The 17,831-nt window shown below is 45.2% G+C and overlaps 1 protein-coding gene across 1 annotated transcript in view; it reads left to right on the forward strand.

The window, feature by feature from the left end:
- The first annotated feature begins 1,463 nt into the window (after positions 1-1,463).
- UBP14 (ubiquitin-specific protease 14) overlaps positions 1,464-17,831 on the forward strand; it is a 115,610-nt gene continuing 99,242 nt past the window's right edge. The window contains exons 1-4 of the mRNA XM_087697873.1: positions 1,464-1,783; positions 2,328-2,499; positions 2,576-2,688; positions 2,784-3,120. Coding sequence (XP_087553999.1) covers positions 1,688-1,783; positions 2,328-2,499; positions 2,576-2,688; positions 2,784-3,120 — 718 coding nt within the window. The 5' untranslated portion in view covers positions 1,464-1,687. The remainder of the gene's footprint in view (positions 1,784-2,327; positions 2,500-2,575; positions 2,689-2,783; positions 3,121-17,831) is intronic.

Raw genomic sequence — 17,831 nt, forward strand, 5'->3', positions numbered from 1 at the left:
ATGCCTTGTGTGAAAAGGGTTCTTAGAAAGTTACATTTATAGGGAGGTAGCTGCCTAAAATGCTTATAGTAATATAGGCAATCATAAGTCATTGCCCTTTCTCTCATAGTGAGCCATTCTAGAGTACTATCTCATGAGTCGCTATAGTGTGTCACTACTCCAACCCTGTAATTAAAGCCAAGAGAGACTGAAAAGCTACAATAGTATCTTCATTGTAGGTGTACTCGATCCCATTGTTGTCTTCAATACAACTAACGGTTTCCTTCCTTTTCAAATAGAAGTAGGCACATCCCCATCAGCTTCCCACACCAAACATTTAATTGCGTTTTAGCATCTTGAATTCTAAACATGATTACTTCTTAATATAATTCTCACTTTCTTACAAGAGTTGACAAAGAATAAGATCATTATTGCGTATTCTAAGAGAAGAAATGATAGCACCTAAAGCTTGGCCAATTCAATCCATAGATATTCCCCTTACACAAGCAACAACTCTACCATGTCTCTTAGCTTCCTCAATGATAGTCTTATTGCATAAAATCCATGCCATTATTTGGTCTTGAATTGGCCATTTATGCAACTCCATACATACTTAGTCCTCATTACAACTCGAGGGTCTTTGAAAAATGATGCACTTAACCTAAAAGGTGATAATCCTTTGTTAGATCAACCACACAAGTGAATTTCAAAACTGAATTTTATAGAACAATGATTAGAAGCCGCTATTTTTGAGAGGATATTGAACTTACAATAATCTTTTGATAGCCACCATGCTTTATTATTTCCATAGATTCTATCCAAACAGTGGCCTTCCAAGAGTCCCCGTTATGATGATTATACCAAGTGTAGACACGTTGTTGACCCTAATAGAAGATTCTTGGTAAGTCCTATAATTGCTACATAGCTTGTAGCATATGCTAATTCACTTGTCTGCTCACCAATAAATCCACTATTGCCATGATATCTATCTCCTACCTCCAAGGTCATATTTTAATCCCTCCATGAATATTATAGGTCATCATCCAATTGACTAGCTAAATAGGACTATTGGTTGTAGAGAGTTGGATGTGTATATTGGTGCCATTATTGATTTTTCATCTCACATTTCTATCTCTATGACCATTGTTGACCAAATGTCATATACCCAAGCCATCTAGGGGAGGAATGAATCCTTGATTAGGATCATGGCACCTCCTTTGCCTATAATATTCTTACATTGAGAAATAACTAGCAATACTGAAATTTGTGGAGCCACCATGTGGTTGGCCTCCTCAATCCACGTGAACGCTTTTAGTCCATGTCCTATGGCTCTCTTAGCTCCGATTTTTCCTCCACGTTCCACTCGAAGCCCAAACCAACCTTTCTACCTTGGCAAATATTCTAGGGTAGTAGTTACCAACGCACACTTGGGAACATCATACATTACTAGGAAGTTGCATTGGTAGGAAGGTAGGCGCCTAATAAGTTTGAAGCAATATAGGCACCTAAGAAGTTTGAAGCAATACCAAGCCTGTTGCGTAGGGTCATACGTTAGCCTTGTGCTGCTGCTGCTACGTCTGCCTGCTCCTCTTCTTCTTCTTCTTCTTCTTCTTCTGCCTTTTGGTTCTCCAGAAGCAGATTTTTGATTGATCAGGTCTAGTAAGAAGAGTGAATCCTGTCTTGTGTAGTCCGGGGCTCCTCAGGTTTCATGGAGCTACTTCGCTCACACCTTTCCAAGGTCAGGATTCCTGAGCCTTCCAATCGCATCTACAAGCAGGAGTGCTGCATATCTTTTGATACACCGGTATGGTCTCAACTAGTTCTCTGATCTATGAAACGTCTCGCTCTCTCTCTTATATATATGTTCATTGGTGTGTCTTAAACTAGTAACTTGAATATCTGCTGGTCCCAGCTTACTTTCACCGTATGAACTTCTGTACTCTCACTTAGGTTTCTTAAAGCTTATGCAATTAGCTATTCACATTTTTGTATATTTTTTAGCCATTTTCTTGTACCGAGAAATTCATCCTGGTTGCATTTTGAGGTACGAATTCCTAGTAGTTGTATCGAGTCACAATGCTGAGAAATCCAACACAGGTGCATTGGTAAATTTGGTTGACAATTACAATCATTCACTTTTATAAACCTTAGCAAGGAATTAGACACCTGTTCAATGGCACACGACTAAGTATGTACGTTACCACACATGCCGGAAGCAATCCTGTCGACTCGCCACTCTCTGGAAAGGATTCTGTTGACTCTGATGTGTGAATCATAATCACTTTTGGACAATCTCATCTGACCCTGGCCATTAATTTTTCATTTACATTTGTTTCCAATGATTGCAGCGGTCCGAGGGTGGTCTTTTCGTGGATCTTTTTTCATTTCTTGCCTTTGGAAGAGACTATGTATTGTGGCAATATCAAAAGACTGGCAGCTGTGTTTACCTGAATATCAAAGAAAGGCCGAAGCCAGAAGATGAGGATCGACCTCACAAGAAACCCACACTACTTGCTCTAGGTATTTGGCCTATTTTAGGCTTTCATATCTTCAACTTTGGCAGTTCTCTGATGTTTCAAACCCTGCTGGTATTCAGGAGTTGATGGAGGTTTTAACACCAAGGAACAGGAGTATGAGACAATCTACAGTATTGTTGTCTTGCCGGATTTTGTGGAACTTCCATTTCCAAATGTGGAGCTGCCAGAAAAGGTGGCTAGCCTTCACTGACTAGTTTAGTAAAGCTTTGAACAGTTTAGGATGTTGTGTTCACCTGCACTACTCTCTCAAATGTTTGAATGCGTTAGGTCAGGCTTGCAGTCGATGGAGTACTGGCAGCAGTGGGAGCAGAGCGAAAGGAGCAGGTGGCAGCCTGGACTGCTGATAAAAAGCGAGTCAGCTCTTATGCCTTTGAGCTGCAGCAACTTGACAATGGGGTCGTTGTGCTGCCTTCTGGCTGGAAATGTGCCAAGTGTGATAAAGTCGACAATCTTTGGCTGAACCTGACAGATGGTATGATTTTGTGTGGAAGACGAAATTGGGATGGAACTGGTGGCAATGACCATGCTGTTCAGCATTATCAGGAGACCAAGTATCCCCTTGCAGTGAAGCTTGGTACAATTACTGCAGATCTAGAGGCTGCAGGTATCTTTCAAAGATCAGTTGGATTAAAATAAAAGGTTTGGGGGGGGGGGGGGGGGAGGGGTTTTTCTTAAATTCTTATTGTGCTAAGTTGGACTACTCTTTGTGGCATGTATGCTCCTTGTAAATGCCATGTTAGTGGTACTAACTGGCTTTGGGGCCTTTTTTCGTGTCATCAAATGGGGTCATTTTCCATTTGTAGGTCTGTTTTGTAATAGACAATGAGCTTTGTGAATGCAACTTGGTGGCCTTAATACATCTAGAGTCGTACTTTGTTGTTTGGTCATCGAAATGAATCATTGCAGCCATGGATAGAAGCATTCTACATGAACCACCAACAAGTTTGTTTCTTGGGCCTAAAATATAGGCTAGGGCTATAAGATACTTTTGGCTTTTCCATTCTCTTAACAGTCATATTGAAAAGAGCCATCATTTTAGAGAGATTTCAGCATCTTCTTTGTCATTGACAAATCTTGACAACTAGGTTTCACTTCCTCTACTGCTATCCATCATCACCTAGTGTCCACTGTCTTCTCTAACATTCCCTTTGCTTGGAGGACTGTGTTTTGCTCCCTCCATAGAGCATTGTCATCCACAGGTGTTGCTACTTGATCAACTAGACAAAAGACATCACCAAAAGCTCATAGTGCCCATACTTGATTGTAAATGCCATTTAGAAACATCTTTGGCCTTCATCTTAACTTGATGATGGCTAGATCTCCAATATAGTTTTGTAAAGAATTTTGCGCTTGTAATTGATAAAAAGGGTCCTTAACTTTGGGCATTAGAGGCTTATTCTTCACTAGTACCTTGTTAAGAGCTCTATAGTTGATTCAAAGCAGCATAGAAACACCTTTTTGCCTCACCAATAAAATCGGTGAGGGCTTGTAGAGAGGCTTGGGACCCGGGTTTGCATCTCTAATTGATAATTAATCTATAGGGACTCTTAACCTTTGCATCCTCTTTATTTTCAGCCTTATTTGCTTGTTGTTTATTAGGACAGCTCCTAGCCATGTGTCCCTCTTGCATACAAATGATGTATTTATTTGCAGCCATCTGAGAAATACTTTTCCAGGTTCTTCCTTGCTGTTTTTGCTTGTTTTGGAACTTATTTGCAGGTCTTCCCTTCTTTTCAGCCTTGAGAATTTACTTTGGTGACTTTTCCCCATCATCTTGAAAGGCTGGAGACTTTCAATGCAGCAAAGCATTAGTAGTACACGCTGCCTCAATGAGTTGTGATGTGCTGGTTATAGTAGTTTTTATGCAAAAATCCCAAATCTCTTCAGGCAACCCACAACAATACTCTTCAATCTCCTCAGAAAGAGGGACAACATGATAAGAAGTAATAGGCAGCAACACCTCCCAAAACATCTTATTATATTGCTCTAAATTCTTGCATTGCGATGCATTAAAATTATGCCATGTGGTCATTACATCCACTTCAAAAGTACTTGTCAACCATGTAGAAGCAAACATTTGCTTAAAGTGAATCCATGATGACGGTGCTTTTCCTTGCATCAAGATGGTAGACCACCATTGCAATGCATTACTTTAGAAAAAGGAGTGGCCTTTTGGATTTTTGAAGACTTTGTGAAGTTTCTTCTTGAATAGGCAATGTCAAATTGTTGAATACTTGTCAATGCTTTTAGTCTATCTTGTGCCTCACTAAAGACTCCATCCAAACTTCACTCCTCTTCCACCCTTATTATAATCCTTTGCTTTGCCCATTGATGCCAAGACATACCAAGTTTCATAAATGCATTACCTAACATGGTACTTTGTGCCCCAAGCATCATGCCAACATTACTATATATGGGATTTTGCAGTCCACTTGCCATTCCCGAATACATTAGGCCTTGCATTCCTTGCATTGGTGATTGCATACTATGAATATTTTGTCCGTGCATTCCCATGGTTGAAGTATTTCCAGCCATTGATTGGAAAATCGAACCACTGCCAAGGCATCTCGGATGGCCTACACCTTGTTATGCATATCCCATTTGATTGACACTTCTAAGCTGGCCTTGCATTTGCGTTGATTGCCCCATTGGAACCAACAATTTTTGCTCATTAACAACATTGGATGTCGAGAAACCCTTCACCCTTCACCTGTAGTTTGCGTTTTTTGTGTTTCTGCGTTTTGCGTTTAGGGTTTGCAGCCCCAAAAAGGCGCGCCATCCTAGATTGACTATGCTTATTTATAGGCCACTCTCATTCATTCATCATGGCTGATTCATTCAGTCCCGTCACCTCTTCTCTCCAGCCTCTCCACTACCCCTTCAGGAGGACATTGCGGTTCGTGGTTCGTGGCTGTCTTCATCATCTTCCTTGTGCTACGACACCCTTGTTCCCTTGTATCACATTCACTCCATGATTCAGGTCTTTATCATTCCATTCATCAAAGTTTCTTCTCTTTTTTTTTTCTCTTCTCCAGGTTTGCCGAGTTCAGTCTGCGTTCCTCCCCGCAAACCCTACTGTCTCATTGGTACGTCATCTTTTGACATCGGATGCATCATGAGATGGTCTTAGCATTTCTTTCGGTACATCCTATTGTCTTGAAGATCTAGAGGATGACTTCCTCTTTTTCACTTTGCCGTCCTTCTTTGATGAATTAGAAAACTGAGTAAATTGAGAATCCTTTGCCAACTAAGGAAACATATCAGGTGCTATATTCAATCTATCTTTGAATTTGTCATCGTATTCTTCACTTTCTTGCTTATCATTGGCATCAAGAGACCTAGAAGCACTTGTATCTAGGTCAACATCAACATTTTCAGCTTGCTGCCCATGCTGCGAGCCTTGTCTAGGATCAGTCAATGGATTTCCCCCCTTCATTTTGTGAATTTTCCGACTGAGAAGCATCACCACTACTCGATCCTTTCTCACTATATGAAGACATTTCTTGCTTTAATGCTCAGCCATTCCTTTGTTGGAGTACATTGAGATTCTTTCAATCTCCTCCACTAATCCAAATGCCTCTCACTGTTAATAATGACCAGCAAGCTTTCAATCTGATTCGCCCCTTGATCGAAGAGAGGATTGGCGTTCGCCTTGCTCCTTGGATGACAAATTTAGCCCCAAAATTAATTTGGCCTCTTGGAATTCCTTGAAATTCCAAATTTCAGCTTTTGAATTCCAAGTCCTAGGCTCCAAATTTTGAGCAAATTTCTTGAGGCGGCTATCAAATCATACTCTTTGTTGTGTAAAATTAGGGTCTACAACATAAATTCTTCATTTGCACTCTCCTAGGATTGAATTTGGCCGAGATCTTTTGAGACAAATCTTGAAATGGCTGAGAAAATAGAGAGGAAGCTGTAGAAGAGAAAATTTAGAGATTTGTTGCGAGAAATTAGTGAAATTGAGCTACTGTCCTTGTTTTCTAGCCCAAAATGGACTCAACAACAGAGATAGGAGCATTAGAGATTGTAATCTTTAGGAGAAAGTGCATTGATAGGAATTGCTAGCTTCTCAAGGTCAAGAATACACAATCACCTTCACCAAAAATGGTCTCCAATGGTTAGGAAACAATCCCAATAGGAGGCAACAACAATCCAACACCTCTTCCCAATAGCTTTGATCGCCTTAATAAGATTTTCTTTTCTCGTTTAGTTGCACTTTTGTTAGATGTAGGTGCAACAATAGAAGTGCAGAAAACTATTGAGAATAGACTCCGTGACACAATAGAAAACAGAAAATAGAAGACAACAAAAGAACATTGCAAAGGGAGAACTTAGAGATATGTTTAGGAAATGAAATCCATATACCAAACACCAGACAGTTGTGTACAAGAGTGAGCAACTAGCTGCGTGGGCACTAGCACCGGCTCCATCTCTCCAATAGGACATGCACTAGGAATCTGCAAGTGGATGTTGATATTGATTGAGTAGGGAGCATAATATATAGGCATAAAATAATGCCAAGAAATAAACAGGCTGACTAATATCAAGGTGTAGTTGGTCGGCAATAAATGGCCTAAATGATCAAAAAGATGACAATAAAGAATACCTATAATAGACTACAATGCCCAACCCACACATACATACGGTTAGACTCACTGACTAAACTGTTGACATCTGCTCTTAGATCATGGATAGTGTGATATAATATAATAATACAATGATAATGACTCATTATAGACTATACAACAAAGACCCATAGAATGGGACACTTGTCAGAATGAAGCAATGTGGAAGTGAATTACCAAGACAGAGTGAATAGAGAGAGAAGAGAGAGAGAGAAAGAGACAGTGAAACACAAAAAATCTGCAGTGAGGAATGCTGTATAAGGATGTTGAAATATACACAGGTGCAGAGAGAATATTTGTGTATGTCTCCACCTCGAAGATCTCAGTCTCTGTAAGCCTCGAGAGCAGTCTCCAAGGTCTACAGCCTGAAATTTGTTAAAACCAACTGAGAAAGATTGTCAAAATCAGGGACTATAAATAGGCCAAGAAAACACAAAAAATAATGCAAGTCGGCTGCATTAAATGCAGTCGACTGTTGTCCAACTGCTGCAACTCAAGATCAAAATCTGAATCACTAAATAATGACCAAATAAGTGTGCACTAGGGGCTGGCTATTTATAGTCAGGAAAAATAGCAATCATAGCAGCAGGTCGGCTGCATTAAATGCAGCCGACTGCACCTAAAATAATGCAGAATTTGTTGGACTGCCCATAAAGTGGCGCCTGTACCTGCTATGCCACGTGGCACCTGTACGCTGCCTGCTGTCCGATTGCTGATGTGTTCTTTTTCCGTATGACTGTCCAGGAAATGACTGTCTAACACCCTCTTAGATTCTGGATGGATCAAAAGACTGAGGGACCTGGAATGCTGTCGAAGAAGAGCCTGGGGAAGCGCCTTCATAAACAAATCTGCAAGTTTATCCTCTGTCTTGCAGTACTCCACATCGATAGTCCCATCCCGAATGAAGTGATACTGGATCTCAATGTGCTTCGTCCGAGCATGGAATACAGGATTTCGTACCAAGGCAATGTAACTCTCATTGTCGCACCGGACGAGCCTGGGGGCAGCCAAGCTCCTCTAACAATCTCCGAAGCCACACAACCTTACATGTGGTGGAAGACGTAGCTTGATACTCCGCCTTAGTAGAAGAAAGGGCTACTGTGGTCTGCTTCTTGCTACTCCAAGAGATAACGCCTATACCCAAGGTAAAACAATAGCTTGTAGTAGACCGTCGGTGGTCCACATTGCCAGCCCAATCCGAGTCACTTCAACCTGCAAGAACTAGATTTTGAAGCATCTGTACCTGCGGGATAAGAAATCCCTAAGTCAGAGGTCCCCCTCAAATACTGAAGAATCCTCAGGGCAGCTTGCCAATGCACTTATTGGGGTTCAGTCATGAACCCTGCCAAAAGACCCATAGCAAAACAAAGGTCAACACGAGTGTTGAGAAGCCAAATCAAGGATCCAATCAATTGACGGTAGCGTGAAGCATCCATCATGGGAGAATCTGAGTGTAAAGTGGCCTTCCCATTCGGATCCATAGGAGTAGTAATGGGCTGATAAGTCTCCATCTCAAAAGTCACCAAGAGCTCTTGAATGTACCTCCGAGGAGAGATGAAAATTCCCCTCTGAGATTGATAAATCTCGTGACCCAAGAAGAAATGAAGAAGCCCCAAATCCATCATCTCGAATGCTTGATGTAAAGCTGTCTTGGTCTCTCAGACCTTCTGTGCATGATGCCCTGTTAGAATCAAATCATCAACATACAACACAAACAACACATGACCAACCTCGGAAGTGTGTACATAAAGCTGTGGATCAGCCTTGGAGCGCCGATATTTCAACTTCGACTGATGAAACGAGTCAATCTTCTCGTTCCATGTACGCGGAGCTTGCTTGAGGCCATACAAGGCCTTCTTCAACTTGTAAACTTTCCCATCCAAGGATCGAAAGCCAGGAGGCTGCTCAACATAGATCTCCTCCTGCAAGTCACCATTCAGAAAGGCCGACTTCACATCCAACTGATAGACAGGCCATCTCCTATGGCCAGCCAAGGCAAGAACAGCTCGAATAGTCGCCATACGAGCAGTATGGGCAAAAGTATCATGGAAATCAATGCTTGGGCGCTGAGTAAAACCTTTAGCAACAAGGCGAGCCTTATGCTTGTCCAAAGAACCATCGCTAATGTACTTGGTCTTGAAGACCCACTTGACGCCAATCACCTTCTTATGAGAGAGACGAGGCACAAGAGACCAAGTGCCATTCCTCTCAATAGCCTCCAACTTGGCTTCCATGGCCTTTTGCTAATGATTAGACTGCAAAGCCTCCTTCATTGAAGTGGGCTCACGATCCTACATAACATGGGTCAGCAAACGATAGTTGGAGTAAACAAGCTCTGAAGAATGTCCATGTAGTTCCCACTTCTCAGGAACCCCCTCGATCCCTAAATCTCGGAGTGTGTCACGGGCCCAACGAGGAGGAGGATGAACCTCTCCCTGTCGCTCTCCATCTGTTGAAGACTCGGGTACATCCACTGGTGGAAGCTCCTCGGGGGTGGCTGGTGGAAGAGAAGACTCTGAATAAGAAGAAGAATCTCCATCAAGAGGCTCTGGCTCCAAAGAAACTGTTGTGGGAGCCCAACTCTGTTAGAGATCATAGCCTGCACAGTCAGTCGGACTGTGCAGTCGGACTGCCACGTGGCAGTCCGACTGTCTGCAGCCCAGTCGGCTGCATTTAATGCAGCCGACTTGTTTCCAGGCTGCGCCCTGTTTCTAGCGCCCCAGTTCGTGGCAGATTTCGACTATTTAATAGTCGACACTTTCAGCAGTCTACACACTTCTTCTCTGACGCAGATTACAGACCGATGACGCGCAGTCTCTGTCTTTGTTCACAGATTTCAAACAGCAGACAATGCAGACTGCAGCAGACTTCGAGGTGGACAGCAGGTCGCATCGTCGAGGTGGAGACACGCAGTCCAGCGCACTGCGCCCGTGTATATCTTTGTATTCAACATTCTTTATACAGCAGATCTTCATTGTCCATTGTCTCTTTCTCTCCCTTCTCTCTCTGCTTTCTCTCTCTCTCAGTCCTACGCTTCCGCACCGCTGCACTCTGACATGGTATCAGAGCAGTGTTTGAGGGCTGACTGAGCGCAGAATCAACCTGAAGAGGAGTTTCCATCGCGACACAAATTTGCGTTTTTTGCGTTTAAGGGCAGACAGGAGGGCTGCGCCTTGGAACAAGGCTGAAACGAGTGTGGGCGCACAGGAAAGGAGTACAGGTGGTGGATTTGCTGCTGTTTACTGCTGTTTGACGTGGAGGAAGTTTGAGTTTTCAGCCTAAAAGTGCAGGTTTTGCTTTTTCATCGCCTCCGGCGGGTGAAGAAGCTTCAGGACGCGGAAGAGCCTTAGCAGGCTGAGTTTACCCAGTCAGAGGGGGCTGCTTTTGCGTTTGAGAAGGCATTGCAGGTGAAGATGTCTACAGAGATGGACTTGGAGTTCTAGGCGATTATGGACCGGAAGGTGCCTGTCTTACCGGCTCTTCCTACAGATCAGAAGCTCGACGGCGACAACTACCGCATTTGGCACGTCATGATGTTGGCCATCCTTGAGTCCTATGATTTGGCGGAGTTGGTACAGGAGGAGATTGACCGGCCCTCGGTAAGAGATGATTCCAAACTCTCTTCCGATGCTCGTGCGGAGTTGGCCAGGGCCCAGTCTCATTGGGGCAAACTGAATGCTAGGATTCGATCCTTTCTCTTTCTATCATGCACTACAGCCGTGATCGCTCATATCGAGCACTTGACGGTGGCTCGTGAAATATGGCTGAAGCTTGATCAAATGTACAATCGGATGACCCTGATGAAGAGGGTTTCTTTGGAGGTATAGATGCGGACCTTGTCCGTAAATAAGTCTTCTTCGCTACGGGAGCACATTAACAAACTAAGGCAGCTACAGATGCAGGTTCAGAATGCGGGGAAGCCGATTTCCTTCGAAGACATGGCGATCACACTATTGTCCCAGTTGCCGCCACGATTCGGTACATTTTACTCTGCCCTTATTGCTTCGGGGCGAGAGTCTACTCTTCGCTGGGAAGAGTTGGTTCCTATGGTCTTGTACCAAGAGGAACAGTTAAAGGGACAGAATGCTTCCAAGTCGGAGGCGCTGACAGGTCAAGCCTCTCAGAAGAAGGGGAAGGACCAAAAGAAGAAGAAGGGGGATAACAAGTCCAAGAAGGACAAGGACCAAGACTCCACATGTCATATTTGTGGAAAGACTGGCCATTGGAAGAAGGATTGCCCTGACAAAGACACGAAGGACACCAAGAAGAAGGACACCAAGGATTCTGGAGCGGTGGCTGCACCCTCATCAGCTGCATTTCTTCATCTAACTGTCATTGAGGACGCTTCACCGAATGCTTCTGATGCTGCGATGACGGCTCCCCAAGCTCGAGAGTGGATTGTTGATAGTGGTGCCTCACGGCACATGACTCCTTCATCAGATGGTGTTGCCCAGCTGCAACCCTCGCGTGGGCAAGTTCTCATTGGAGATAGCTCTTCAGTTTCTGTTGCAGGTCGGGATAAGATGCAGCTTATTCCGGATGGACGAGGTGGCACCCATACCTCAGAGGTTTTGCATGTACCAGGATTAGGGTACCATCTCCTTTCAGTTCATAAGATTTGCTCCCTTGGTCTTTTGGTGGAGTTTGACAGTTCTACTGTGCGAGTCCTTGATCGTGGATCGAGGAAGGTTTTCTCATCCGGATATGAGGAGAACGGCATTTACAAACTGAAGTCTTCCACTGCCCTCTCTACTCTTCTTCTTACCTCACAGTCACAGTCTGAGTTATGGCATGCCAGGTTTGGTCACCTGAACTATGACTATCTTCGGAAGGCGTCACGTGGACAGCTTGTTCGAGGGTTGCCGGATATCGTGGTGAGCCAGCAGCCATGTGTCTCCTGCATACGGGGGAAGCAGCATAGAGATGCCATTCCCCACACAGCTTCGCGGCGGTCTACTTCACCGATGGAGCTAGTATCTACGAATCTATGTGGCCCTATGAGGAATGAGTCCTTGCGTGGGAGCTCGTACTTCATGGTGATCATAGATGACTATAGCAGGATGACATGGGCCTACTTTTTGGCATTAAAGTCAGAAGCTTTCTCGCACTTCAAGGATTGGCTTCTCTTTGAGGAGAACCGATCAGGCCGGAAGTTGAAGACCTTGCGATCCGACAAGGGAGGTGAATTTGTGTCTAATGAGTTTGCTCGGTTTTGTGCAGATAGAGGAATTCACCAGGAGTTTGCCAATACCAATACTCCTCAAGAAAATGGTATTCTTGAACGGAAGAACCGCAGTGTGATCGAGATGGTGCGCACCATGATGGAGCACCGACAGACCCCTTAGGTTCTGTGGGCCGAGGCTGTGGCTACTGCAGTCCACATCCTTAATCGATCCCCTACTTCGGCTGTGGAAGGGATGACTCCATTTGAGGCTTATTTTGGGGCGAAGCCAGATGTTTCTTACTTTCGAGTCTTTGGCGGTGATGCCTATGTTTACATTCCCAAGGCTCCCCGTGATAAATTTGAAGCGGCTTCCCGAAAACAGGTATTTGTTGGCTACAGCTCCCAGTCCCAAGGCTACCGATTGTATGATCTCGTCAAGCGGGATGTGTATACTAGCCGTGACGTGCGGTTTATGGAGGTTCCGGCTACTTCAACGGGTGAGGAGCATCCTGTTCTTGGAGATCCAGGGGAGAGTTGGGCTCCTTCTACAGTTCCACTGGAGCCCGTGCCTTTTGATTATGATTCTGTTTCTGACACAGAGTCTACTGTTCCACCGGACACCTCTGAGGAGTTACCACCGGTGGATATTCCAGAGTCTTTTGCTGATGGAGAACGACGAGGGGAGGTTCGGCCTCCTCCTCGCTGGGCCCGTGACACACTCCGTGATTCAGGGATCGAGGGGGTTCCTGAGGAGTGGGGACCGCAGGATGGTCCACGGCGGTCACGGAGGCACCAGGCGCATTCTTTGGAGCTTGTTTGCTCCAATTATTGTTTGATGTCCCGTGTTATGCAGGATCGAGAGCCCACCTCCGTGAAGGAGGCTTTACAGTCCGCCCCATGGAAGAAAGCTATGGAAGCTGAGTTGGAGGCTATTGAGAGGAATGGCACTTGGTCACTTGTGCCACGCCCCGCGAAGAAGAAGGTGATTGGAGTCAAGTGGGTCTTCAAGACCAGATATCTCAGTGATGGTACTTTGGATAAGCACAAGGCTCGCCTTGTTGCTAAGGGTTTTGCATAGCGCTCAGGGATTGACTGTCATGACACCTTTGCCCCCACAGCTCGTATGGCAACCATTAGAGCTGTTCTTGCTTTGGCTGGCCATAGGAGATGGCCTGTTTATCAGTTGGATGTAAAGTCGGCCTTCCTGAATGGTGATTTGAAGGAGGAGATCTATGTGGAGCAGCCTCCTGGCTTTGGTTCTTCAGATGGGAAAGTCTACAGGCTGAAGAAGGCTCTGTATGGCCTCAAGCAGGCCCCGCGAGCTTGGAACGAGAAGATTGATTCGTTCCTCCAGTCTCAGTTGGGATATCGGCGGTCCAAGGCCGATCCGCAGCTGTATGTTCACACTTCCGAGGATGGTTGTGTGCTGTTTGTATTATATGTTGATGATTTGATTGTCACAGGTGATGATGCACAGCAGGTCCAGGAGACAAAGTCAGCTTTACATCGGACGTTCGAGATGACGGATTTGGGGCTACTCCATTTCTTTTTAGGCCATGAGATTTATCAGTCTCCGAGGGGGATCTTTATCTCCCAACAGAGATATGTACAGGAGCTCTTGGTGTCTTTTGAGATGGAAGACTGTCGGGCCCTCTCTACTCCTATGGATCCGAACTGGAAGGCCACTTCCCATTCAGCTTCTCCTTTGGCGGATGCGTCCCGCTATCGACAGTTGATTGGGTCCTTGATTTGGCTTCTCAACACCAGGGTTGATCTATGTTTTGCTGTTGGGCTCTTGGCAGGGTTCATGAGTGAACCTAGGACGGTGCATTGGCAGGCTGCTCAGAGGATACTTCGGTATCTGAGGGGGACGTCTGATTTGGGGATTCATTACCCCACAGGGACAGATGGGTCAGATCTTGTACTTGCAGGTTGGAGCGACTCGGATTGGGCCGGTGACGTGGACCACAGGCGGTCTACTACAGGTTACTGCTTTACTTTGGGTGCAGGTGTTATTTCATGGAGTAGCAAGAAGCAGCCCACGGTAGCCCTTTCGTCTATTGAGGCGGAGTATCGGGCCGCGTCTTCCACCACCTGCGAGGTTGTGTGGCTTCAGAGATTGTTGGAGGAGCTTGGGTGCCCCCAGACTCGTCCTACATTGCTGCGATGTGACAATGAGAGTTGCATTGCCTTGGCAAGGAACCCTGTTTTTCATGCCCGGACGAAGCACATTAAGATTCAGTACCACTTCATCCGAGAAAAGCTTCTGGATGAGACCATCACTGTGGAGTATTGCAAGACGGAGGACAATCTTGCGGATTTGTTTACGAAGGCGCTTCCTTAGGCTCTACTTCGGCAACATTCCAGATCCCTCAGGCTTCTGCCCTGTCCAGGCTCTGAGAGGGGGTGTTAGAGATCATAGCCTGCACAGTCAGTCGGACTGTGCAGTCGGACTGCCACGTGGCAGTCCGACTGTCTGCAGCCCAGTCGGCTGCATTTAATGCAGCCGACTTGTTTCTAGGCTGCGCCCTGTTTCTGGCGCCCCAGTTCGTGGCAGATTTCGACTATTTAATAGTCGACACTTTCAGCAGTCTACACACTTCTTCTCTGATGCAGATTACAGACTGGTGACACGCAGTCTCTGTCTCTGTTCACAGATTTCAGACAGCAGACAGTGCAGACTGCAGCAGACTTCGAGATGGACAGCAGGTCGCATCGTCGAGGTGGAGACACGCAGTCCAGCGCACTGCGCCCGTGTATATCTTTGTATTCAGCATTCTTTATACAGCAGATCTTCATTGTCCATTGTCTCTTTCTCTCCCTTCTCTCTTTGCGTTCTCTCTCTCTCAGTCCTACTCTTCCGCACCGCTGCACTCTGACAAACTCTTCCCTGGACCTCCAAGGACAAGGTGTTCCTCACCCCCCTCTGTAGCCGGAATTTCCACGAATCGCACATCTCGGTTCGTGTAGATATCCCGCTTGACGGGATCAAACAAACGATAACCTTGGGATTGGGAGCTATAGCCAACAAAAACTTGTTGTCGGGAAGCCGCCTCGAACCGATCACGCTGCATTTTCGGAATGTGCACATAAGTGTCACACCCTAAGATCCTGAAATAAGAGATTGTGCTTAGTCCCGAAGTAAGCCTCAAAAGGTGTCATCCTGTCAACGGCCGAAGTGGGAGATCGATTGAGGATGTGAACTGTGGTAGCCACTGCCTCGGCCCACAGAAATTGAGGTGTCTGTTGGTGCTCCATCATGGTGCACGCCATCTCGATCACACTTCGGTTCTTCCACTCCAAAATGCCATTCTCTTGGGGAGTGTTGGTGTTGGCAAACTCCTGGGTGAATGCCCCTATCTGCACAAAAACGAGCAAACTCATTAGACATAAATTCACCTCCCTTGTATGAACGCAAGGTCTTTAGTCGCTGGCCATAACAGTTCTCTTAAAAGAGAAGCCAATCCTTGAAGTGAGAGAAAGCCTCCGACTTCAAAGTCAAGAAATAGGCCCAAGTCATCCTGCTGTAGTCATCTATGATCAACATGAAGTACAAGCTCCCACCTCGATCTTCGTTAGCCCGAGCACAGCTTGTCTCAGTCAACAGATCTCAAGACCAAAATCTGAATCACTGAATAATGACCAAAAAAAGTGTGCACCAGGGGTTGGCTATTTATAGCCAGGAAAAATAGCAATCACAACAGTAGGTCGGCTGCATTAAATGCAGCTGGCTGCACCTAAAATAATGCAGAAATTGTCTGATTGCCCATAAAAGTGGCACTTGTACTTGCTGTGCCACGTGGCACTTGTATGCTGCCTGCTGTTTGACTGCTGATGTGTCGTCTGCTGACATGTCCTCTGCCATACGACTGTCTAGGAAATGACTGTCTAACATCTCTCTCTCTTGTGCAGGTTTAAGGCATTGGCCACCTACCATCTATTGTCCAGCTATCACCGAGTGCAGCCCATCACTATCTAGCCCTAGGCAACCTATTTTCAGCCATCACCCTCCTGCTATTTAGAGGTCTCCATATGCTGCATCATCATAGCACCTGATCAACTTGCAGTTTTAGCATTTGGTGCCAGGTAATAGGCTGTTGCCATCTCTCCGATTGAGCGACTGTTGCAGCACCTGCATTTTTGGTGTTCAGTAGGCCATCTACATCAACAAACGCCTTTCCTGTTGTTGCCTGATAGTTCTTTGCCTCGGCACTCTCTCTCATCTTTGATTGGTAGTTATTGCACTTCGGATCCATCTCTGGTTGACGTCACTCTCTGACATTGCATTGCTCTACCCTTGGGCATTTTGTACACTCTTACATTCATTTACAACATTCATTCACTTTAGAGTTTCTTCTCTTTGTGTTTGAGTTTTGAGTTTTTGTGTTTTGCATTTTGCATTAGGTTTTGAGTTTTGCTTGTCTCTGTCCGAGTCATTGTGTTTTAGTCTTGGTCGTACATGTTGTGTTTCCTTAATGTAAACACTAGCATATCTTCACATGGCATTAGAACTGATGCTCTTCTAAAGAGTATCCTATGGTGATTGTGGAGGCTAGTCTTTGTGCGAGACTCACATGCAACTTGATTCTGACTCATAATGACTCAAGTACTTTTTTCTAGGGATCCTATGATGTCCTATTAGGCTTCTCCATCATTGGAGGCTTTGAGAAGGCATTATGGTCTTGAGGAGGACATAGACACACCTTTACCTTTACCATCTTCTTCTTCTTGTTTTGGTCATCTTATAGATGAAGCGTTTGAGGAGTACTTGCGCATCACATATTGTTCGGTTTACACTCCTCCAATGAGTGCTAGTATTCCATTTGGACCGATTGGTGAGACTAGCCATCTCCTCGATCTTGGAGAGACCACGACATTCGGTGTGTCTGGTGATCCATCTTCTTCATGACAGCTAGGCCTTGTGTCAGGTTCATATAACCCTTTTGAGTTATATGAGCCAAAACCCTCTTCTGTTTCTCCTTGTGGTGTGTAGGATCCGGATGGTTTTCAGACTTTAATAGAGGAGACTTTCGAAGCAGACACCCTTCATCAAGCATATCTCTACTATTTGTTTCATTTGAGCATTTAAACCATACTTCTCAACTCTCTCCCATCCCCCCACTATCTTTTCCACATTCTGAACTACCCACATATTCATTCCAAAATCTTGGATTACACTCCACTTTCATTCAAAGCACACTAGGGGTTGAATATTCCATCTAAGCTTCTAGCACTTTCTCTTTCTCCATTTCACCATCTAGCTACCCTCCAATCACTTTACCTCATAGCAACATGGAATGGCCAGTTTTGGGTCCCCCGTCCCTATTCCCCGTCCCTATTCCCTGTTCCATGCCTATTCCATGTGATTATATAGCCACATGGAATGGAAAATCATGGCATTCCCCGTTCTTGTTCCTTGTTCTCGTTTAGTGTTCCATGTTGCTATGCTTCAGCTCTTGGTGTATCATTAGGGGGGATGCCACCCTTTAATATTGTACCTTCCACATGCCCCCACTTTACCGTATC

This window comes from Lygodium microphyllum, chromosome 17 (genome assembly GCF_053477565.2).
Source record: "Lygodium microphyllum isolate KBCC chromosome 17, Lygodium_microphyllum_v1.1.10, whole genome shotgun sequence".
NCBI lineage: Eukaryota > Viridiplantae > Streptophyta > Polypodiopsida > Schizaeales > Lygodiaceae > Lygodium > Lygodium microphyllum.